Source organism: Enhydra lutris, unplaced genomic scaffold (assembly GCF_002288905.1).
Source record: "Enhydra lutris kenyoni isolate GAN:26980312 unplaced genomic scaffold, ASM228890v2 scaffoldscaffold13, whole genome shotgun sequence".
Taxonomy (NCBI): Eukaryota; Metazoa; Chordata; class Mammalia; order Carnivora; family Mustelidae; genus Enhydra; species Enhydra lutris.
The window spans coordinates 3,619,427-3,644,983 of NW_019154097.1; the positions used below are offsets into that span (position 1 = coordinate 3,619,427).

The 25,557-nt window shown below is 38.5% G+C and overlaps 2 protein-coding genes across 2 annotated transcripts in view; one reads left to right on the plus strand and one right to left on the minus strand.

The window, feature by feature from the left end:
• LOC111145919 (unc-13 homolog B) overlaps positions 1-25,557 on the plus strand; it is a 213,794-nt gene that overhangs the window by 70,852 nt on the left and 117,385 nt on the right. The window contains exon 7 of the mRNA XM_022501228.1: positions 4,335-4,392. Coding sequence (XP_022356936.1) covers positions 4,335-4,392 — 58 coding nt within the window. The remainder of the gene's footprint in view (positions 1-4,334; positions 4,393-25,557) is intronic.
• Positions 6,732-8,021, minus strand: LOC111145920 (aminoacyl tRNA synthase complex-interacting multifunctional protein 1-like). The gene is given in 3 exon segments (XM_022501229.1): positions 6,732-7,134; positions 7,339-7,540; positions 7,542-8,021. Coding segments are annotated over 3 exon segments (963 nt in total). The 5' UTR covers positions 7,971-8,021; the 3' UTR covers positions 6,732-6,802.

Consider the following 25,557-nt stretch of genomic DNA (forward strand, 5'->3'; position numbering starts at 1 on the left):
CTGAAGAGAGTAAGTGGGAGAAAGAGAAAAAGGTTCATGGAACAAAGGGTTTTAAGGCAGAAATTCTTTTTTTTTTTTTTTAAATTTTATTTATTTGTTTGAAAGACAGAGGTCACAAGTAGGCAGAGAGGCAGGCAGAGAGAGAGAGGAGGAAGCAGGCTCCCCGCTGAGCAGAGAGCCCGATGTGGGGCTCGATCCCAGGACCCTGGGATCATGACCTGAGCCGAAGGCAGAGGCTTTAACCCACTGAGCCACCCAGGTGCCCCAAGGCAGAAATTCTTGATACTGTCAAGTGTTATTGAGAAAAAAGATGATGAGGAGTGAAATGGAGCTGTTGCATTTGGTAATTAATAACCAATATCTCTGGATTAGTGTGGGAAGCCAAAATGAAATATTTTGATGAGTGTATTTGTTTCCTAGGGCTGCCATAACAAAGTACCACTATCTAGGTGGCTTACAAAAACAGAAATTTATCTTCTCACAAATCTGGAGGCTAGAATTCTGAAATTAAGTTATTGGCAGGGTCAGTTCCTTCTGGATGCTCTAAAGAATTGTCTTATGCCTCTCTTCTGCCTTCTGGTGGTTTTCAGTAGTCCTTGCTGTCCCTTGGCTTGAAGACACATTGTTCCATTCTCTGCCTCTGTTAATCACATGCCTCTCTGTCTCTCAGTCTGTCCTCACAGTGTGTTCTCTTGGTGTGTCTCTGTCCAAATTTACATTTATGTTGTAAGGGCAACAGTCATTGGATTAATTGGATTACATCTATAGAACCCCATTTACAAATAGGGTCACATTCGTAGGTACTGGGGATTAAGACATTCATTTTTTTTTAAAAAGATTTTATTTATTTATTGGACAGAGAGAGATCACAAGTAGGCAGAGACCAGCAGATAGAGGTGGGGAAGCAGGCTCCCCGCTGAGCAGACAGCCCGACGCGGGGGGTCAATCCCAAGACTCTGGGATCATGATCTGAGCCGAAGGCAGAGGTTTAACCCACTGAGCCACCCAGGCGCCCCTTCATATTTTTTTGAGGTACACAGTTCAACACACAATGAGTTAAAGATAAAGAAATAGAATTTGTGATAATTGCAAATTACTCTTGTCAGGGTTTTCTCTTAATTTAACTGAATCCTCTTTAGGCTTCCTATTATTAAACTTTGTAACTCTTCTCATGTCCAAGCCAACACCTCAACTTTTTTTGTTTGTTGAAAGCTTCAATCTTTCTTCATCCCTTGATAAATGCCACATAGACTCTTATCATTATATCCACTTTACCCATTGTGCTTTTTTTTTTTTCCCACAGCCTGGGTGTAGACTGGTATACAGTTTTCCAAACTCCCATCTTCTTTTTTTCCCTCTTAAAGAAACACATTTCTGAATGCCTGGCTGGCTCAGTTGGTAGAACATGCAACTCTTGATCTCAGGGTTGAGTTTGAGTCCCACATTGGGTGTAGAAATTACTTAAAAATAAAATATAAAAAAAAACCCACATTGTACTTTTGATTTTATAGGCTTACTGTGTGTCACTATGCAGAATCAGATGAAGAAGTTAAAACAATAAAAAACCGAATGTAACTTATACAAGTACTGCAGAATTTTACAAGTTCTGAAAATGGTGATTCTTGGTCTATGGTTCTCAACTTCTTCTAAGATTTTTGCTTTTTGTTTCTGTTCTAGGATTCAGAGTTCACTCAGTTTACTTCTTTCATCCCTTCCTTTATAACCCTCTTCTTGTTGTTTTTAAAGATTTATTTATTTAAGAGAAGGATAAAGAGAAAGCAGGCGCAGGTGTAGGGGTAGAGGCTGAAAGAGAGAGAGAGAGAGAGAGAATCCTCTAGCAGACTCCCTGCTGAGCATGGAGCTGGATCCCAGGACCCTGAGATCATGACCTGAGCCAAAATCAAGAGTCAGTTGCTTAACTGACTAAGCCACCAGGCGCCCCACTCTCTTGTTATTTTTAAAAGCTTTATTGAAATAGGGTTCACATACCATACAATGCATACATTTAAAGTGTACAAACATATCTGTACATATTAACATTATAATACTTGTATATTATAGATAAATAATGTGATGGATTTGACTTAGTAATCTCTTGAGAATTGTCCACTTATATTCATGATGAGATTGGATATAATTAGGATTATTTTTTTTTCCTGTGTGTGTATGTGTGTGTGTGTATGGTTTTTTTGTTTGTTCATTTGTTTGATGAAGTAAACTCTACCCCCAATTTGGGGTTCAGACTCAGAGCCCCAAGATATCAAGAGTATGTTCTATTAACTGAGCTAGCTAGGTGCCCCTCTGTTTTTGTTTTTGTTTTGTTTTGTTTTGTTTTGGTACATATGTATGATAGATTTTTCCTTAGCTCTTTTAATATTGTTAATTAGGCTTTAGTTGGTTTTCCATCTTTCTGCTTTGGGCCTAGAGGATATTCATGAAATATGTCTTCTGAAAATATCTGCTATTGTCTTTTTTTTTTTTTTTTTTTAGCATCTTTTTAATGTATTGTCACAAAGGGAGAGCACAAGCTGAGGGAGAGGCAAACAGAGGGAGAAGCAGACCTCCCCACTGAGCAAGGAGCCTGATGCAGACAGATCTCAGGACTCCAGGATCATGACCTGAGCCCAAGGCAGACACTAAAGTGACTGAGCCACCCAGGCATCCTTCTACTTTCATTTCTTAAATCTGAATTCTTCTAGTTTAATATTTAAAGTTATAGAATTTTGGGGGTTCCGGGTTGGCTCAGTTAGTAGAGCATGCGACTCTTAATCTTAGGGCTGTGAGTTCAAATCCCATTTTGGGTGTGGAACCTACTTAAAAATTAAAGTTACAGAATTTTCTCACTGATAGATTTGTGTACTACCTATAAAAATCATCCTCATTTGTAATGGTTACTATTTATAACCAAGTCCATTTTTTACCTTTGAGTGGTGGGTTGCTTAACTTTCAAGAACTTTTTGAGCATTTTTATGATTGGCAGATTTACTATTACTATTGTTTAGGTTGTGCTTGACTTCTCATTATTCTCTATTGGAATTAGTAATGGCAGTATCTAACTCTGATATTTGTATCATAGTTAATCGTTTATAAAGTACTTCACATATAAAACTATATTTACATACAAAAAGTGTTTTGTATTTTGTGTTCGACTATTTGAGATGTCCTTTACCATTAATAACTCCTATGTAAGTCGCCATAAACTTTCGTCTGGATTATTGCAGTAATTAGTCTTTTCCTCTTGTTCCCTCTAGTTCACCTTATGCAGCAGCCAGAAAGACTTTTACAGTGTAATTGAATCATATCCCTTTTGTGTCTAAAATTATAAATGGCTTCCCAGTACACTAGAATAAAATCCGAACTCCTTACCATGATGTACAAACTCCATCAAGGCCTTTGTAGATAATGGGTTCTTAAGAACTTTATGCTGAATGAGTGACTTATTCGTTGGCAGTGTTAGAGAACTGTCTTGCCCAGTACATCAGAGCATAGTAATAAGTGGCAGAGTCAGGATGAGAACTCCAGATTTCATATTTGCAAATTGCTGGACCAAATTATGTCTTTTGAATCCTCCAGTAGGCTCTGATCAAAATATTTTGTTTTTCAGACTGTGTACCTTTGTTAACTTGTTTATGCCTTTCTCTTGTTTTGCCTTTACAAATCTTGCCCATCCTCAAGACTTGCATTTAGTTATGCTCTCTTTTACAGAACTTTTTTTTTTTTTTTTTTTTTTTTAGTGGCTTCAGTAATCTGTATTTGTTTTTTTGGTTGTGATGGTGGTGTTGGGTTGGGGAGGCTAGAATGGAAAGGGAACTGTAGTAGGTATGAGATGTTGCATTACATGCTTAAAAAAGTAATTTTACTTCCCACATGCCCTTGTGAGGAAAGAAGCACTATTATGTTTTTAAAGATGGGAAAACTCCCGTTTCAGAGAGGTTTTCAGTTCCATCACACCAAATGGAAATCTGTATGTTATCCATAAGAAAACTCAGAGGACTGAGTTCTCTAAGCTCTCTAAGGCTCCTCGAAGCCTTCTACGGCTGTCTGGCAGAGCTGGTACGTACCCAGGTGCCCTTGATCGAAACAATCTCTCTGCTCTCCTGCATTAGTTAGCCTGTTAAATTGGGCAAGTGCCATAATCTGACATATAGTCTGGCCTATATATCAGGATCATACAGGGAAATCAGCAGGATGACTTGTTTCTGTTAAATAAAAATTTAACTCTAATCAAACACTAAATCTTTTCACAAGCAGCTGTGATTTTTTTTTTTTTTTTTTTTTGCCTGTATTTGGGCCTCTTATCTGTGTTTTTTTTTCTTTCTCCTTTTTGCTTCTAGTGTTCCAGTCAAGAAGAAAACCAGAGGAAGCCATTGCCCACTGCTGCCGCCCAGTGTTGTAAGTGAGAAACTTGTCTTTGAGTATCATTTATCAAAGCTTTCTGTCAGTTCTCCAAACATGGCTCTTTTTGAGTTGGGGAGGGTGGAGATGTCAACAAAAGATATTCTGGAGGCATACCTATTCAGGCCCATATCTGCAGTGGTTATCTAGTCATTAGTGTTTGGAAGAGTCCTTTTGGTTTTATGTGGCTATAAGCAGGGCAGTGATGCTCATCTTTTATCTCCATGTGAAAGCTTTTACCATGGGGAAATGATTTTTTTCCCCATTGTATCCCATTTACCTGTTACTGTCCTTTAAAGTTAGTTCAGTTTCAGTGTCATCACTCCTGGGAAATCTTGCTGTTTCCTCCCTCCCCCATGTCTAGTTTGGGTGTCTCTCCTCTGCTTCCATAGTATCCTATGCATACATTCATCGTATAACCCATTATATATTATAATCTGTCTATATTTCTTTGGTAAGAACACAGTTTTTATAGGCATAAACATTCTTCTATTTTATATTTCTAGACTCTTTCTGAATACCTGAATCATAGTACAGAAAGCCACAATAAAGTTTGATGAATGACTGAGAGAATTTGTCATTTCTCTCGAGATTAATTTATCCAGACTACAAAGATTCACTCTTGAAATGAGCTGTGTTTTGTTGGTGTAGTTTTCCCTTCTCAGTGTCTCTCAAAATAGCCTGAGGAGACACTAAAGGACTGACTTGTAGTCTTTGTCTTTCACTTTTTCACCCGCTGTGTGTGTGTGTTTTGTGCTTCTTTTGTGTTAGTATAGTTTTTCTAAACCAGATGCCAAATTCTAAATAGCTGCTGGTTGAAAGTTGTTGTAGTAGTTGTAGTAGTTATTGTAGCAGTTATTGTAGTAGTTGTATTGTTGTAGTAGTTAGTGTAGCAATAGTGGTAATAATAAGAACCATAGTAACCATAGTAACATAAATTGAGGTCTTACGGTATGCCAGATGCTGTCATCAGAACTAAAATGTACTAATTTATTTAATCTTCACAATAACCCTAAGACATGGTTTTTATTGTTGTCCCATTTTTTCAGATGAGGAAACTGAGGCATAAAGAGATTGAGTAATTTGACACAAATCAGATAGGTAGTAGGTAGTTAAGTAAATATTCTAACACAGACGACCTAACTCCACAGCCAATACTTGGAACCATTATAACCTTCATAGTGTTTCTGAGAAGGAAAACCTCCATTCATGGTTTGTCAGTCCATTGGTTGTCTTCCATTTTATAGGCTTCTTTCCTGATAAAAGTATGACCAGTGGCAGACCTCAACATTTTTTCTTTCTTTAGAGAAAGTCTGCAATTTTTCATTTTACTTATTGCTAACTTTTTTTTTCCATATAGGACTTTGAATTTATCAAACATTTAGGGTCATAAGAGACCAGAAGAGTCTAAATTGAAAACCAGGCTGTAAATTAAAGTCTATAGGTCCTTTCCAGAACTCATTCTAATGAGTTAGTTTTGACCTTTTAAGTTATTTATTTATTTAGTTATTTTTTAGCAAGATAGAGTGAGAGGGCAGAGGGAGAGAGAGAGAGAAAATTTCAGTCAGCTCCATGACCAGGACAGAGCCCAACATGGGGCTTGATCTCACAACCCTGAGATTGTGACCTGAGCCGAAATTGAGTCAGTTGCTTAACTGACTGAGCCATCCAGGCACTCTTGACCTTTTTAATCTCTTCAACCTTTCTCCAGGACTGCTAATGAGATGTGAAATGGAGTGATTGAGATTTCACTTCCCTTTCCTTCCTGCACCCTTTTTGAAGTTCAGTTGAAGTGACTGGAGATCAAATGCCAAAAGAGCTGGTAGAAATAAAAGGCCGTAAATAATCAATAGGTTTGAGATACTTGGGTGGCTCAGTCAGTTAAGTGTCTGCCTTCGGCTGAGGTCCTCATCCCAGAGTCCTGAGATCCAGTCCGACATTGTGCTCCTTGGTCAGTGGAGACCTTGCTTCTCCTGCCACCTTCTCCCTCTGCCTGCCACTCCCCTGCTTGTGCTCACTAGCTCTCTCTGACAAATAAAAAATAAATAAAATATTTTTTAAAAATAAAAAAATTTAAAAATTTTCATATGTTTATTGGCTAATTTATTTTTCTGTGAATAGTCTGTTCCTATCTTTTGGGAAAAGAAACACCCCAAAACAGAAAAGTTGACCGTATAATGAGGACCCATTTATCCTTTACTAGATTCAGTGGTAAACATTTTGCCACACTTGCTCTCCCTTGTCCCAACCTCTCATTTCTCTCTTTCTATGTATATGCATACACAAAAATACACGTATTTTCTGAATCATTTGGATATAATCTTTTTTTTTACAAGTGACAAATGTATTTCTTTCTATTGTTATTAAAGTTTTCTCCAATGTAGTTCAGTAAATGAAGCATTTAATTTTATTTTATTCCACTGTTAGTCATAGTTTGAGCCCTACACACTCCCTTCCCTTTCACCTCAAAGGGAGCTCCTTTGTATGTAGCCACACACTCATCATTAGTAAAGAGATCAGTCTGGATCTGCTCCCAAATCATCTTCTTAGGATTCAGCTCCTTGTCAGGCTCTCCAGGAAAAGCATCAAAAACAATTCTGTCTCCAGGAACAGACCCATTAGGAGGTGCCAAGATTTCAACTTTCTCAGGTGAACTAGCACACATCACCGTTGCTTGAGATATTATCCCTCTCATCTTTGCAGGTTTCAGGTTACAAAGTAAAATCACCATCCGATTTTTAAAAAATATTTTATTTATTTATTTGACAGAGATCACAAGTAGGCAGAGAGGCAGGCAGAGGGAGAGAGAGGGGGAAGCAGGCTCCCCGCCAAGCAGAGAGCCTGATGTGGGGCTCGATCCCAGGACTCTGGGATCATGACCTGAGCCAAAGGCAGAGGCTTTAACCCACTGAGCCCCCCAGGCGCGTCTCACCATCCGATTTTGCATATGTTCAAGAGGAACATGATTCACCAGGCCACTGACAACTGTACTTGGGACTGTTTCTCCAACATCTACTTCTTCCACATATAAAGAATCTGCATCGGGGAGTTTTCTGGCAGTGATGATACAACCAACTCGAAGACCCAGACGAGAAACATCTACTGGCTTAGAGTCAATGCTTCCTGCTACTGACTGCTGTTTTTTTCTCCTTTTTCTCTCCTTTCACTTCAGTTTTCTCTTTCATCTTCTTTTCTTCTGCTCCTCTTCCTATCTGTTCTTTGGCACCAGCAGTTATAGTTGTTATTGGTCTAGACTGTATCACATTTTCAGAAACTGTAGAATTAGCTTGCAGCGGATAATCAGATGGAAATGGTATTTGTTTCACTCCATTTTGAATTTCTGCCTGAATTAGCTCTTGTTTCAGTTCTTCAATTTCTTTCTTTAATTGGGCATTTTCAACTCGAAGTTTCTTCTCTTCTCTCAAAGTTTCCTGCAAAATTGCTTTCTCTTTAAGAAGAGCAACTTGCTGCTTTAAATATTCAATAATTTGATCTACTTCTGCACCCTTCTGTTCCAATCTCTTCAGAACAGCACCATTAGTTGCCATTTTTGCCAAGAAATGGCAGAAAATCATGAATCGGTGGACAGAGCAACCTGGTGAACCTCACCCAGGCAGCCTCAGTATGGAGCCGTCCATTTGGATGTAATCTTCAGACTTCATGACACATCAGCATGTATCTCCTTAGAGCTAGGACAGTCTACATAACCAAACCACCATGATCAGAATCAAGAAATTTAACACTGACACAATAATATTATCTAATATATGGTGCATATTAAGAATTCCCCAGTTATCCCCCAAATATTTTTATAGCTCTTTTTTCCCTCATTGTATGATCCAGTCAGGAATCACACATTTAACTTAGTTGTCCTGATTTTTTAATATACTTTAATAATCATAAAAAAATCCTTGCCTTTTTGGTCATTTATTATAGTGGTATATATTTTTTTCCAATCAGAAGATCATTTGGTTCAGTCATTGAATATTTGGGAGTTTATTATAAGTAATCAAAAAGCAGATAAAGATTTGTGTATAAAGATGTTGATTACAGAATATTTAAATATAAAGTTAAAAAATGACTATAGTTAATAGTAAATGATAATCATAAGATTGAGTATTATGCATTAATTAAAATTATGCTTTGAATGATAATAGAGACAGTTTTATGAAACTTTAAAGGGGCCCCTGGGTGGGTCAGTTGGTTAAGCGTCCAACTCTTCCCTCTCCCTCTGCCCCTCCCCACTCATATACTCGTATTTTTCTCTCTCAAAATAAAATAAAATAAAATCTTAAAAAAAGACCTTTAAGTTAAAAAGTATATAATACAGGGGTGTCTGCTGGCTTAGAGGAATGTGTGACTTTGATCTTGGGGTTATAAGTTCAAGCCCCAAGTTGGGTGTAGAGATTATTTTAAAAATATCTTTTAGAAACTATATAAAACTTCCTGTATATATGTGTATATATGCCAGTTTCAACTAACAGAGACAAAGAGGGAAGGAATGAAGGCTATTGGACTTCTTGGATTCTACAGGATCAGACCGTAGCATTATTTTGGTGTGAACATGTGCTTTTCTTGAAGAAAGGGAAGAATGACCTGGAAGGTAATTCAGAGAATATCAGCGCTGCTACTCCCAGCACAGGCCCAGTGGGCAATGCTCTTCTGTTTCAGTGGGAGGCCCCTGAGGAAAGCCATGTGGCAGGGCCATCCTGAAGAGCTGTGGGGGTGATGCTGCTAACCCAGTGGGTCTGGAAGGTAGGACATCAACCAAAGAGAATTATTCTACAGCTTTAACATCTAATATAATTTGCCTTGCTAGGTTTTGGACTTGCTTGGGATCTGTCAGCTCTTCCTTCTTTCCTTTTTCTTTCTTGTAGAATGGGAATCTCTCACTTATTCCTGTCCCTTCCACCATTGTAACTTGTTTGGCTTCACAGGTTCGCAACTGGAGAGGAATTTTGCCTCAGGAGGAATCATACCTGGAGTCTCACTAATATCTAATTAGTTGCTATTTAAGTGAGACTTTGGATTTTAGACTTTAGGGTTGATCTGGATTTGAGACTTGTGGGGCTGGTGAGATGGAAAACATGTATTTTGCATGTGATAAAGACATGAATTTTGAAGGGGCCAGAGGTGGAATGCTGTGGGCTGAATTGTGTTCCCCTAACATTTGTATATTGAAGTCCTAACCCCTAATGTGATTGTATTTTGAGAGAGAACCTGTGAGGAGGTGTTAAAGTTAAATGAAGTCATGGGGGGACCCTAATCTGAAAGGATGGGTCGCCTTTTAAAAAGAGGAAGAGACACCAGAGCTCTCTCTCCCATGTGAGGACATAGCAGGAAGGTTGCCATTTGCAAGGTAGGAGAGCTCTCAGTAGAAACTGAACCCTACCAGAACCTTGATCTTTGACTTTTCAGCCTCTGGAAACTGAGAAAATAAATTTCTGCTGTTTAAGCACCCAATCTGTGGCATTTTGTTATGGCAGCCCATGCAGATTAATACATGTATATAAATGTATTTATATAATTAGGAGAAAAATACCTGGAAATAGAAGTACCAAAATATTAATCAAATTTGTCTCTGGTATGAGGGATTGACATTTTTTTTTTTTGTCCTTCCAATTTTAACCTAAAAGAAATCAATAAGTAGTTCCAAATGAAAGTCCAGCAGGTTATTTTGTCTGACTCTTTTTTTTTTTTAAAGATTTTATTTATTTATTTGACAGATAGAGATCACAAGTAGGCAGAGAGGCAGGCAGAGAGAGAGAGGAGGAGGGAGGTTCCCTGCTGAGCAGAGAGCCTGATGTGGGGCTCGATCCCAGGACACTGGGACCATGACCCGAGCTAAAGGCAGAGGCTTTAACCCACTGAGCCACCCAGGTGCCCCCCAGCAGGTTATTTTGAAGGACTCAAACCTCAGAACATTTATGTGGTACTACCTATTGTTTTCCTTCTTGTTTTAATTCAGATAATTAACATAAAGTGTTATATTAGTTTCAGGTATTCAGTATAGTGATTCAACAATTCTGTACATTGCTCATTTACTCATTGCTCATCATGATAAGTATACTCTTAATCCCTTACTGCTATTTCATCTATTCCCCCACTCACCTCCCGTCTGGTAACCACCAGTTTGTTCTCTGTATTTAAGAGTCTGGTTTTTTGTCTCTTTTTTTCTTTGTTCATTTTGTTTCTTAAATTCCACATACGAGTGAAATAATATGGTATTTGTCTTTGACTGACTCACTTCACTTACAATTATATCCTCTAGATCCATCCATGTTATTGCACATGGCAAAATTTCATTCTTCTTTATGGCTGAGTAGTATCCCATTATGTATACCACATCTTCTTTATCTGTTCATCTATGGCATTATGACTTTTTAACCCCCTTTTTGCATCTTACATTTTCTAAATACTTAATGATGTACTACTTAAAAAAAAAAATAATCTCTACACCCAGTGTGGGGCTTGAACTCATGATCCTGAGAGCAAAGTTCACAGGCTCTACTGAATGGGCCAGGCGGGCGCTCCCAACAGTGTACTACTTTTAATAGCTAAAACTTTCTAAGAAGAGTAATGGAATAATTAGTCCTTGTTCTAAATTTGGGTTTGCTGCTATCTCTCTGAGTGACTCTGGAAGTCTTCTTACTTGTCTGCTTCAGTTTCTTGATGTATAAAAGGGGAGAGTTAGTCTAAATGGTCTCTAGGTCTCTTTCTTTCTTTCTTTTTTTTTTTTTTTTTTTTTTTGGCGGGGTGTTGGGGGCAGCAGGGGTGATAATGTTTTTAATTCCTGTACGTGAGATAAACCGGGGTGCTTGGGCCAAACTGGTATTGGTCTCCAACGTCTGGCCAGGGGGTAGAGCTGGCCCCTTAAGCAGACCTCAGTAGCCATCATTGGCCCAGGTGACCTCGTAGTCAGGGTACATGGCTTTGATCTTCTTGGTGGAGATGGAGTGTTGGGCATGACCGTAACCCATTGAATAGACATACATGTAGATCTTCTTGTCCTGGGTCTGGTGGGAGATGGGCCTGCTTCCCAGGCACTATAGCTCTTCTTCTGTGTCTTGCCCAGTACTTTGTCACAGATGTCAGTTGAAGACGCCATGAGAATTGATGTTCACATCTGTGATCTCGGCAAGGTCCGTTGCCACCATGTTCCCCACGGCCCACCTGTCCCTGAAGACTGTGTCTCTAGGTTTCTTTTAGCTGTCATATCACATGATCCTGTAACTTCCTAATCCTGAGATACCTTCACAGGTCCCTCCACTGCCTTTTCTTTTAGGGTCAGTCTTCTGCAGTTACTTGTGAGATGCCTTCAAAATGTTTTCACAAATGACTACTCCTCTAAAGAAGCCCTTACTCTTAGCTTTGCTGTGAAGGTTTCTCTGACCCCAATTATTTGGATATACTCTTTTTTTTTTTTTTTTTTTTTTTTTAAAGAGAGGGAGTGAGAGAGAGAGTGCAGGGGGTGGGAAGGGGCAGAGGGAGAGGAAGAGAGATATCTTAAGCAGGCTCCATACCTAGCATAGAGTCTGATGTGGGGCTTGATATCACAGCCCTGAGATCATGACCTGAGCTGAAATCAAGAGTTTGATGTTTGACTGAGCCACCCAGGCACCCCTCATGTATTCTTTCTTTAACTCAGTGTTTTATAATATAGCTCTGTTACTGTCTTTGCTCAAATTTCCCCAAATTTGGCTTTTGAGACTCCCTTTAAACCAGATCCTGTGTCCTTTTGACAGGGCCCCATCATTCTTTAATAAATCCTTCCTTTCTCGGTGGTAGATGTTCCATGCTCATCTTGTCCTTTCACTGCCTCAGTCTTAGAATAAGTTACTTCTCCAGCAAGCCCTGGTTTGTTTTAGTGGGGAATAGTATTTAGAAATCAAGATCTTGGAACTGGTCATGCTCATTGCTACTGGAGTAGTATTGCTTTTTGGTTCTTTGAATGGACAGAACTAGGAAAACAAACATACATACCTAACTCATATGTTCATACTGTTATTACCAATTAACATTTTCATGACAGGGTTTTTCCTCACCTTCTGCCATTCCATATTTGTATGTTCCTTTTTCTCTCAGTGAGAACTCTTGTTCCCAAGAATATCAAATTATGTACTCATTTGCTTTATCCTGTCATGTGCACAGGCAAATTTCAGGATTAATGTACCAATGCTATTAGTAACAACAGGCCTACTAATTAAAATTCAGTGTTCTTGAAAGTTTTTTTGGTTTTTTTTTTAAGTTGTATTTTACCTTAGGGTATAATTCACATAGGATTACAAAACTATCACACCTAAAAATTTAACAGAATTTCATAGTGGCTCCTTTTTTTTTTTTTTTTTTAAAGATTTTATTTATTTATTTGACAGAGAGAAATCACAAGTAGGCAGAGAGGCAGGCAGAGAGAGAGGAGGAAGCAGGCTCCCCACTGAGCAGAAAGCCCGATGTGGGGCTTGAACCCAGGACCTGGGATCATGACCTGAGCCGAAGGCAGACGCTTAACCAACTGAGACACACCGGTGCCCAAATATACTTTTGTTTTTAGGATGTGTTCCTCAGATATGTCCTCAACTGAGGGTTGGTGGCAGATACCAACAGATGCATGCTTTTTGCATGTTTGAACCTCATATTTACTTTTGCAGGTCTTATCTGCATGCCAGCTTTTTCATATTTATATCATTCTTGTTCAGTTTATTGAGCTATTCTGAGGCTCTGCAATTTGGTCTGCAGTTTAGATAGAAATCTCATTCGCAACAAATGGTATAATGTGAATTTACTTTAGTTACAACGTTAAACATACAGGAAGGTGGTGTAGAGAGATAAACTGGTTTATTCCTTTTCCAAAGGTATTTAAATTTTCTAAGGTATTCAAACTTCATTCTTCAGTAAGGATATTTCTACCTATGTCTTGTCAAAGAATGAAACAGCACACTATGTTGCCACACCAAAACGACCTTAGGACTACTAATTTTTACAACTTTCTGCTATTTTCAATTTTTTTTAAAGGCTGCATGCCCAGCATGGAGCCCCTCAACACAGGGCCTGAACTCATGACCCTGAGATCAAGACCTGAGCTGAGATCAGGAGTTGGACGCCTAGCTGACTTAGCCACCCAGGCACCCTCTGCTATTTTCAGTTTTTATACATGTCTGGTTGTTATAGCACACCTGCTGTATTATTAATGATGGTATCACTGGTTGCAATTGAGAAGTGAATCAAAAGTGATTTAGTATCTGGCAAGGATTTGCTGGGATGACTACTCACACATTCTGTCAGGGTGTCTAAGTTAGCACAACCTTTCTAACTCAGTAATTTTACTTCTAGGTGATATTCAAGGAAAATAAGTTGAGATGCAAAGGAACATTTATATATAAACTTTAATTATAGTTGAGAAAAATTGCAAAAATTTTGAAAGAATGGGTAATTGTGGCATTTCCATGTGATGGAGTATTATGCTTTTAAATAGTTTAAGATACAGGCGATATCTATATGAAGAAGCTTTAAAAAGGAGGATCCTAAGGTGATAAATAGTATGATCTCAGTTATCTAAAGAATAAATTATATAAAAAAAGAATACATTATATACAGCTAAGCATAGGAAGAAAAACTCTAAGGAAATACAATTTAGTTGTATTTTTTTAAGGTTTTATTTATTTATTAGCATTTTGTTTCTTTATTTTATTTATTTATTTGACAGAGGGAGATACAGTGAGAGAGGGAACACAAGCAGGGGAAGTGGGAGAGGGAGTAGCAGGCTCCCTGCTAAGCAAGGAGCCCAATATGGGGCTCGATCTCAGGACCCTGGAATGATGACCTGAGCCAAAGGCAGATGCTCAACGACTGAGCCACCCAGGTGCCCATATTTATTTATTTGACAGAGAGAAAGAACAAGCAGAGGGAGAAGCAGGCTCCTTGCTGAGTAGGGAGCCCTATGTGGGGCTTGATCCCAGGAGCCTGGGATCATGACCTGAGCTGAAGGCAGATGCTTAACCAACTGGGCCACCCAGGTGCCCCTAAAATACAGTGTTAATGTGGCTCTCAGGGTTAGGATTGTAGGGAAGTTTTACTTTTTTTCTTTATACTCTTTTGAACTTTGCAGTTTTTCTCCAAATGCATTTTGTATGTGATAATTTAAAAAAAGCAATAAATATCAGAAAATGGTCCTAGGCCTGACATTGTAGAGGCAAGTCATGTAGATTTCCTTTTTCAGTTTGGATTTGAGACTTAATTGAACAATAGTTGGTTGTTGAGGTTGACACAGTTTAGTTTGATAATACTAGTGATTCCTTGATTGAGAGTTCTAAGTAGCTCTTTTTTTTTTTTAAAGATTTTATTTATTTATTTGACTGAGAGAGATCACAAGTAGGCAGAGAGGCAGGCAGAGAGGGGGAGAGGAGGAAGCAGGCTCCCTGCTGAGCAGAGAGCTCGATGCAGGACTCGATCCCAGGACCCTGAGATCATGACCTGAGCCAAAGGCAGAGGTTTAACCCACTGAGCCACCCAGGCGCCCCGAGAGTTCTAAGTAGTTCTTGAAGTTTCAGGGTTGCTTTTATTGGTGATTATTCCTAAGGCCTCTCCTAATCAATTACTATGTCTGAAATAAAAAGGTTTTGGGGTTTATGTTATTTCCATTTGTAATATGACCTTGAAGGTAGCTTGAACTTCTGAGATACAGCCCACCATTGGTGTTTCAGAGATTTCTCTGATTATCTGTGAAGGATGTGTTTCACTGGTTTTGTTACAATATTTCTTATAAATAGTGACATATCAGATCATAAACCAGAATTTCTTGAGTATGAATCAGTCTTTTAAATTAGTAAAATAGGGCATAGCTCAACATATTGTTTAACATTTTTCTTTTTTTTTTTTTTTAAAGATTTTATTTATTTATTTGACAGAGAGATCACAAGCAGGCAGAGAGGTAGGCAGAGAGAGAGGAGGAAGTAGGCTGCCCTAGAGAGCAGAGAGCCCGATGCGGGGCTCGATCCCAGGACCCTGAGATCATGACCCGAGCCGAAGGCAGCGGCCTAACCCACTGAGCCACCCAGGCGCCCCTAACATTTTTCTTAAAAGTATGAATCAGTTCAGAAGAGTGGATATGAGTCACATCCATGAATAATAGTGACCAAACATTGAGAAGTAGAATCAGTATCAACTTAGCTACTAAGTTGTGACATCTTGGCCACCACTAATTTCAAAAGGGTCTTTTTTGCCATCATACTGAAAAGAGACATATTCTTATAAGATGACTTACCCTACCTTTTCAACTTTGTTATATTTCCTGGCGATCCATAATGCTGATATTGTTGATTCCTTGATAGGAAGCTGGAGCTAGTGGGAAGTACTTCCCACTACTATTAAGCCATCAGGCCTGACATGCAGTATCCCTAGTCTGTACTACATTCGAATAGTCCTCTAAGATTCTCCTATTTTTCTTGGTTTCCATCTAAAATTGTCCACTGCCATGCTATGACTTACTTCTAATATACCTTTTTGGGGAGGCAGAGAAATGGGTCATTCGTTATATATAACCAGTTATTCCCCATCTGGAAGATTAGATTCCAGTGTACTATACAGATGATGGTATAATTCCTTGAGCAAAATCAAGCAGACACAAAACAAAACTCTGGGCTGATACTGCCAGTGCTGCTCTTAATCTTAGTTCTCCCCTTACCATAAAAAAGGCTATCTTTAAGCTTCTGGGGTATTCTGGTTTTCTCTCAGTGGGGACCAGGACTTGTTTTCCCAGTCAGGTGATGGTGGATTCTAATAGGCAGGAAATTTTGTGTCTGATTCAGAATTTCCTTCTTTCATTCTGGACCCAGCCCTTGCCAGAAGGAGTAGACCCAGTTAGCAAGTACTTACTGTGTCAGGGTGTGATCATATGGAGTAGACCATGAGACTGTCACTCCAGCATTTTATACCAGAGGACACCAACTTGCACGTCATGACTGTCAGACCTAACCACCTTGCACAGCTGCAGATAAAAAGGAAGCTTGGCTGGCATCAGGTCCTGTGGCCTGTTCTCCAGCAATTTTCTTTTCTGTATTACTATTTCCAGATGACAGTAGCTTCCATGCTGATAGCCCCTACCTATCAAGAGATCTAAATCTTAGAGAACTTTGTGGCTTCACAGTCTCGACTAGGAGTAGCATCCTTTTAGGAGCGTATACTGGGTGAATCTGTTTCCCATAGTGTCTTGAAGAGATCAAGAATCCCTCACCATAACTTTTGAATGGACAGAACTCAGCTTGTCCTATGTTTTGCAACGCCATGTTGCTATTGCATGGCAGGATCCTTCCATACATTAGCACGGTATACTAAGACTTCAGATAGCTTTCTTAAACAATGCCCTGCACTGAAATTGAGTGATAGGTGTCCAAGATAGTCCTGGGACACCTAGAAAATTATTGAATTCCTGTCCCAGGTTCCTCTGGGACACTGTCACTTTTGACTTAATCACAAATATATTCACTCCCCCAAGCCATAATACCTATGCTGTTCACTTAAATTCAAAGCCTGATTAGTGGGCTGTTTAGTCCCTCTGCCAGCTGGCTTTTAGCTCCATCCATTGTGGTGCTACCTCATAAACTGTCCCAGTTGTTTTTGTCATAATGTGGCTTTCAATACATATCATGAATTTTGAAGGTTCTGTTCAATGTCCTCAATGTTAAAACTTGGTCTCATTTCAAGTCACTTGTATTAAAAGTTGGGCAATGTATTGCTTTTCTTGTTAAAATCTTGATGGCCACTTTGCATGGTAGCATGAAGAAAGCAGCCCAGAGTCTTTTTATCAGGGCTTCTCACCGGTTGCCTTCTTTTGTGCCACTTGTTTCTAGGAAGTGTGTGAACTGGGGTTAAAACCTTGGTCTATTTGACTCTTAAGGTCCATGTTCTTTTCCCTATACGACCTCTTGATGTCAAAAATCTAATGTGATATAATTCAGAAAAATATGCTCTTCTTATTTGCCTTCTGCCTTTTGTGTTATTTTAAAGTTACTTCATTTATTAAATAGGAAATATGCATATGCCACACAAACTTTAAAATATTAAAGAGAATACAGTAAAAAGGTCTCCCTTCCATTCCTATACCTAGCTATTTGGGTCTTCTCTCCAGAAGTAGTCATCATTAACAGTTTCTTATTAATAATTTGAGAGATTTTACACATGTCAAAATGTATGTGTGCGTACATCAGAGAAACATTTTGATTATTTTTTCTATCCTTTGACTTGGTCTTAGAGTACCATGTGTTACAAAAAAAATATTCAGAGCTAACTTTGAGTGGAATACCCCTTTTGAGTTGAATACTCCCTTTTGGGTTCTTACTATGTTTTAAAAATTTCTTGAAGTCATAAGGAATAGATTGTTTATATTTTGGGTTGCTTCCCATGGCAAAGATCTGTTTCCCTGAAATCCTGGCCTTGACTACAGTAGGAATTTTCCTCTGTCCTCATTCACCCTGATAGAATGAGTTTCACACGTTTGTTACTGGGTTAAGAAATTCTGGCAGTTCATGTCCAGATAATGTGTTGGAATTTAAAATTTGTGTGGAAACTTTGTGGTTACTTTGCAACGTGTTATAAAGCATTGTTGCCCCCTGCCCTAACATACTAAATCAATTCCCTTTTTAGTCTAAACTTAAAAACCCAAAATACATAATGTCTTCTCTGTAAAAAATTTTAAGTGATTGAGAAATGTGTATTATAAACAGTTATAGTTATCTATAATACTCCCTCTCCAGCCGACTCCAAGATAACTAGTTTTCACAGTTTGGAGTATACTCTTCCAACATCTTAATTTTTCTTTTTAAAAAAAAAACTTAGATTTTATTTACTTATTTTAAAGGTTCTATTTATTTATTTGACAGAGAAAGAGACAGTAAGAGAGGGAACACAAGCAGGAGGAGTGGGAGAGAGAGAAGAAGGCTTCCTGCTGAGCAGGGAGCCTGATGCGGGGCTCCATCTTAGGACCTTGGGATCATGACCTGAGCTGAAGGCAGATGCTTAACGACTGAGCCACCCAGGTGCCCCGTTAAAAAAACAAGTTAAATTTTAATTATGCACAGGCCATCTGGGTGGCTCAGTACACAGAGTGTACTGGGAGTCTAAGCATCTGCTTTCAGCTTGGGTCATGACTCTGGAGTGGAGCATCAAGCCCCCTGTTGGGCTCCCTGCAGTGGAGGGTCTGGTTTTCCCGTTCCCTCTGCTTCTCCTCCCTGCTTGTGCTCTCTCCCTCTTGCTCAGTCTCTCTCAAACATATAAATAAAATCTTAAAGAAAACGTTAAAAATTTTTAATTATGCAGTACCTGAATATGTGAGAGAGTACTTGTAACACATTTAAGTTTTGGAGAGGAATAAAGGAGCTAATTAATACCCATGAGCCCACCACCTCTCATTATTTTCTAGTAGAGTTTAGTGTGATGTACTCTACATGTTTTCTTAGACTTTCCTTTCCTGGTTGGTAGGATTTTTTCTCCACTAGACTGGTGAATTGCAGGAGCAAGGACTTAGTCTTCTGTTTCTTTTGGAATTTGCACAACTATATCTCACTCTGTGATATGTTACATACCAGGGAGTGAAGCCTGGCTTTTCGCCTCTGAGAGACCTCAGCCCATATGGATTTTGGGGGAAAAGTTTTCTGGAGAAAAAAGAAAAAAGAAAAATGATTATTGAAAAAGTATAATTTGCATTATTTATTGGAAGGAAGTATTCTTTTCCTTTGGGTTGAAAATTTAGTTTCTTCAGAACGTGTAGATTTCTGAGGATGCTTCTATAATAGGACTGATATTAAGACTCATAATCAGGTAACTGATAGGTGATATTGGCAGTAACTAAAGCTTTGTGAGCTGTGTCGTAATTTATAAGCATTAAATTGTTCATGTTTATTCTTCATAGAAATAAAGACTTTTTAGCAGATGCCAGACAGAAAGAATTGTCATACTTTTCTTAACTTCTCTTGTGAAACTTGGAAACTCCAGACAAGCATTACAGAGAAGAAACTCAAAGCTTTTTGGTATAAGTTTATCCATTAAATCTTTTCATTTCCTCCTCTCCAGAGGCTTCTGTATTTTCATGGAGTATTCTTGTTTTTAATGAATAGATACATAGACAAGAGAATATATTTGTGGGGTTCAAAGAAGAATGATGGAAAGATGGAAAAAGAATCAGAAGATTTAGCTTATAGCCTATTTAGGTCAGAAGAGGACAAATACACAAATGTAGCAACTTGGCTCTTATTTATGAGATGATCCTCAGGTGCAATGTGATACCCTGGAAATAGGAAAGTACTCGGGTGACAGAGGAATAAGCAAATAGTTAAGAATAGCATAAAGTTGGTTCAAGAAGTCTTTCCAGAGAGATGAGTTTAGAGATGATATTTAAGGAGCTAATTGAAATGTGTTTATTGAAAGCAAAGATTATTCATACTAGGATACGTGGTAAGTGTGGGAAGAGGATTAAAAAGATGCCAAATTATATGCTGACCATATTGACTTGGAGAGAATAGAGTGATACCAAAGTTGTACTTGCTACTGTGCTGAGGAAAATGAGTCCCTCTTTTGTACATCATCTTCTTCAAAGAGTAAAGATATACAGGGCTGGGGACGCCTGGGTGGCTCAGTTGGTTAAGCAGCTGCCTTTGGCTCAGGTCATGATCCCAGCGTCCTGGGATCGAGTCCCACATCGGGCTCCTTGCTCAACAGGAAGCCTGCTCCTTCCTCTGCCTCTGCCTGCCACTCTGTCTGCCTGTGCTCACTCTCTCTGACAAAAAAAAAAAAAAAAAAATGGGGCGCCTGGGTGGCTCAGTGGGTTAAAGCCTCTGCCTTCGGCTCAGGTCATGATCTCAGGGTCCTGGGATCGAGCCCCGCATGGGGCTCTCTGCTCAGCAGGGAGCCTGCTTCTTCCCCCTCTCTCTGCCTGCCTCTCTGCCTACTTGTGATCTCTCTCTATCAAATAAATAAATTAAAAAAAATATATATATTAAAAAAAAAAAATACAGGGCTGGCCCAATTTGGCAGATTCACTCCTCTGGGAGTCCCTTCCTTCCTTCCTTCCTTCCTTCCTTCCTTCCTTCCTTTCTGTCTTCTGTCAGCAGGGGGAACCTTTATCACTTTAGGTCCTAGTGTCCTTCTCGTCACCTATTACCCTTTCTCATTTTTAATTTGTTAGAGGATTGAAAGCTTTGTCCCACTTAAAATCTTGGTGGCTTATGACTGATTACTGTGAGCAATGAAAGCAGAAAAGCAAGTATTACATCACTAGTTACTTCCACTTACTTATCTAGAACCACAAGCCCTCAGGAAAATAGGATTGCTTGACCAACTGGCCTCTATCCTGCAGATTCTCCCACCTCATCAATTTCTTCTGTTTTTCCCTTTCTCATTTCTAAAACCCCAGAGCTCATATTCTTTCTTTGCCATCTGTCTTCCACCATTTACCACTTCTGTTTGAGTCTTCTGTTCTGGCTCTTACTTAAAGTATCCTAATTGTATTGGTGTTCCCTGGGTAGCTGATTCTTGGTTACCTTGAACCTAGGACCCCCTCCTTGCCCTTTTGTTATTATTTTTTAAAGGAACCTCATGCATAAATTTCATTTTTTATATCAAAAGTTATAGCGTATGCTATGAAAAACAGTGCTTTTTTCCCTCTACCCTATCCTTGAGCCATTCAGTTTCTGCCTTGAGGCAATCACTATTGCCATTTATTATGGATTTCTCTAGAAAAAGTTTATGCATTCATAAACATGTAATATACTTAAAGTCACCCTCACAAATGTAGTATGCTTTGCACAATGTTAACATATCTTACTTTTTTTTCACTTAATATGTTGAATATATACTTAATATGTTGAATATATACTACACTTAATATGTTGAATATACACTATATAGGGAACCAGTTCCTATTAATGGGCATTTTAAAAATTGAGATGAAATTAATTTACATAAAATTAATTAATTTTATTAATTAAAACATTATTTATTTTTTTAAGATTTTATTTATTTGAGAGAGATTGAGAGCATGAGCAAGAGGAGGAGCAGAGGGAGAGGGAGAAGCTGACTCCCTGCTGTGCAGGGAGTGCAATGAGGGGCTCCATTATAGGACCCTGCCTTCGTCTCATGACTGAGACGAAGGCAGACTCTTAATTGACTGAGCCACCCAGGTGCCCTGGAAGTACATTTATTTTAGAGTTAATTTTGTCACGTATCTTCCAGAGGTGGCTGAGGAAGAAGCGGATGGTTAAGAATGGCATGTAGTGGGGCGCCTGGGTGGTTCAGTGGGCTGAGCCTATGCCTTTGGCTCGGGTCATGATCTTGGGGTCCTAGGATCGAGTCCCACATTGGGCTCTCTGCTTGGCGGGGGGCCTGCTTCCTCCTCTCTCTCTCTCTCTTTCTCTGCCTGCCTCTCTGCCTACTTGTGATCTCTCTCTGCCAAATAAATAAATAAATAAATAATCTTAAAACAAAAACAAAAACAAAAGAATGTCATGTAGTTTGTTCAGGAAAGTTTTCCAGAAGATGTGAGTTTAGAGATGGCTTTTGAAGAAGCTAATTAGAATGTATTGAATTAACAAAAAGATATTCATAGTAGGATAAAAGAAAAGTATGAAGGGAAAATTTGAAAGACAGCCCCCTCCACTCTCAGTCCTGGCCAATAACTGGCTAGAACATCCTCCCTGGGTAGTGGGAGTAGATGATCAATCAATTGATAGTTTTGCAACTTTTATTCCAGGGTTAGGACTCTCAGAGTCAGGAAAATATACTGGTTATAGACTCCACAGAGTGTAGAGGGAGTCTTATTTTAGTAATAGGGCAGTGCAGTGAGTCTGGGACTTATGTCAGTAAGAGTGGGTGATGAGTTTTACTCTGTACATGTGGTATCTGTATAAGCAGTTGATATTGATGATGATTATAGGTTTTGGCAAACTAACAAAGAAAAGAGAGAAATTATAACAGTATGGTTTGCCTGATAAAAATAATATTAATTGTAGTCTTCTGACTCATTTATTTCTATCCTGTCTTTTTCCAGAGAGAATTTGAGGTGGCTAATTGTAGTTATTACATCAACTTATTATCATTTATTTTCAATTACTATGGCACACAATTATGTATATTAAAAATGTCAGATTAATGTATTCAAGTTTGAGGGGCTCCTGCCTGGATCAGTTGGTGGAAAATGCTACTGTTGGTCTTGTGATTGTGAGTGTGAGCCCCATGTGGGGTGTAGAGATTACTTAAAAAATAAAATCTTAAAAAAAAGTTTCATTTGATTATAGCACATAACTGCCTAACCTGGGCACAGTATTTGTTGTATATATATGACAGTTTGTTATTCCCATAAAAACATGGTCATTTTTGGTTTGTTATTATTGGTTTTGTTGGTTCAGAGTGGGAAGAAATGAATTTGGTAAAACATGATTAACAGAAGTACTGTTGAGGTCAACAATTGTTAGAATTATTTGTTGCACAAATAATTATTGGACACCTCTTCCTCATATCAAGAACCATGCTAGGAACTAGAGATAGAGAGATGAAAGTCTTTGACCTTAGTGAGCTCAGGTCCAGAGAGGAAAAGAAATTTACTGCCTTGTGATTCAGTGAGTAGTAGAGGAAGAAAACTTAATCCAATTTTTAGATAGTAAAGAAAGGCTTCCCAGAGAAGATGATATTTAAATTGAAAAGAATTTAAAAGTCAACAAAAACCCATAGGTTACATTATAGTTCACTCTTTGCCTTGTATGTTCTGTGGGTTTTGGCAAATGTATTCACCCTAGTAATATGATACAGAATAGTTTCCCTTCCTTAAAATTTCCCTGTGCCCTACCTATTTATCCTTCCTTCCTCTGAAACCTCTGGCATAAATTGAGTTTTGAAAGATAAGTAAAGTCAGTCAGGTAAAGGAGAAAAGAGTTTATGGTACTAGGACATTACTATGAAAAATCATGATTTGTAAGCATGTTGAAAATTCTGGATGACTTGAGGGCAGGGAATAAGTGTGGGGCAGGGTCAGAGATAAGGCATATAGAGTCTTCATATCATGCTGGGTTTGAAAGCCATAGCAAGCTATTTATATTTTATCTTGAAGACAGTGAGGCACTTTTTGAAGACTTAAGAGAAATGAAATCATCAGATGGTGGTAATTGTAATGATATACCCAGTTTGTTTGAGGCATTAAAAAAAATCTATTGTAGAATGTAACACAGATAGACAACTTTATAAAACAAACATTTAATGAATTCATATAAGATAGGAAAAAAAACCCTTTCTCATGCATCCTAGAAAGCTTTCCACATGCCCTTCCCAATCTCCTTCCTAAAAGTAACTACCAACCTTTATGACAGTGACTTCCTTGCTTTATGTTTTATCACTCAAGTGTGCATCATTAAACATTAGAATTTATTTTTACCTGTTTTATCTTTTTGATATAGCTTATAATTTTTAAAATCTATGGATTCCTTCTCCATGTCTTAATTTTTTCCTTGCAATTATTTATTGAGGCAGTGAAGCCATTTAATTGCATGTCTTTGTTTGACTCATAGTTTCCCATATTGTGAATTTTGCTGTGTATATTCTCATAGCATAGTTTACTTTTCTGTCCTTCATATTTTTTTTTTTGTAAATTGGTAGTTGTACCAGAAGATTGATGAAATTCAAAGTTGATATATTCCATTTGAAATGTATAATTTAAAACTCCTCCCCTATTGGTAGATATTTGGATTTTCCCCAAATTTTTGCTCCTAAAACAGTGTTATGGTGAACAACTTTGTATAAATGTTTTTTGTAAACATGCAAATGAATCTCCCTTTCCCTATTATATATTATTTTATGTACCTTTCCTTCATAGTACTTAATATATATGATTATTTGATTAATATTTTTCTTCTCTAGGCCATAAATTTTATAAGGAAAATGCTTATTTGTGTATTCCTAGTACTTTTGCTCAATAATATTAGTTGAATTAGTGCATTTCTATTAAGCGGAATTACTGAGTTAAGGAATACACACTTTAAAAAAAAAAGATTTATTTATTTATTTGACAGAGCGAGAGAGAGAGAGAGAGAGTGAGCGAGTGAGCTCACAAGTAGGCAGAGAGGCAGGCAAAGAGAGAGGGAAGCAGGCTTCCTGCTGAGCAGAGAGCCCAATGTGGGGCTCGGTCCTAGGACCCTGAGACCATGACCCGAGCCGAAGGCAGAGGCTTAACCTACTGAGCCACCCAGGAGCCCCAGGAATACACACATTTTTAGTTTTGTTAGATGTTGTCAAATTATACTCTAGAAAGATTGTATCTGTATTTATACTGCTGATACTCATTTTCTCACCTCCAACTACACTGCCTCTTTCCCCTCTATCTCTTGATCCTTTCCTTCAACAAACATTTTTTAAAAGTTTATTTATGGGGCACCTGGGTGGCTCAGTGGGTTAAGCCACTGCCTTCAGCTCGGGTCATGATCTCGGGGTCCTGGGATCGAGCCCCGCGTCAGGCTCCTTGCTCAATGGGGAGCCTGCTTCTCTCTCTGCCTCTGCCTGCCTCTCTGCCTGCTTGTGCTCTCTGTCTCTCTCTCTCTGTCAAATAAATAAATAAATAAAATCTTAAAAAAAAAAAAAGGCTTATTTATTTTTAGTAATCTCTACAGCCACCATGGGGCTCAAACTCATGACCCAAGATCAAGAGTTGGGTGCTCTTCTGACTGAGCCAGCAAGCACCTTACAAACATTTTTTGGTACAGTCTCAATTCTCTTCTAGGTGCTTGGGATATATGAGGAAGCAAAACACATCAAGCTCCTGGGTCGGGGGAAACAGTAAATGTAATGAGTATTACATTATATTCATTATTATATATATAGGAATTTAGGAAATTATATAGGAAATTATATAGGAATTTAGAGAGTGGGCCAATTATATAGGAAATTATGTAGGAATTTAGAGAGTGGACCAATAAAAGAGTAGATGGTGAAAGTAAATTGAGAATGCTAGAATTGAAATTGGGTTGTAATTATAAATAAGGTAGTTAGTGCTTAAGCCACAGTGAGAAGATGACTTTTGTGTAAAACTTGGAGGTGAGGAAATTAGTAATGTGGCTCTCTGGGGAAAGTGTGATGCACAGAGGAAATAGCTGGTTCAGAAGCTAGTTGAGGGGTGCCTGGGTAGCTCAGTAG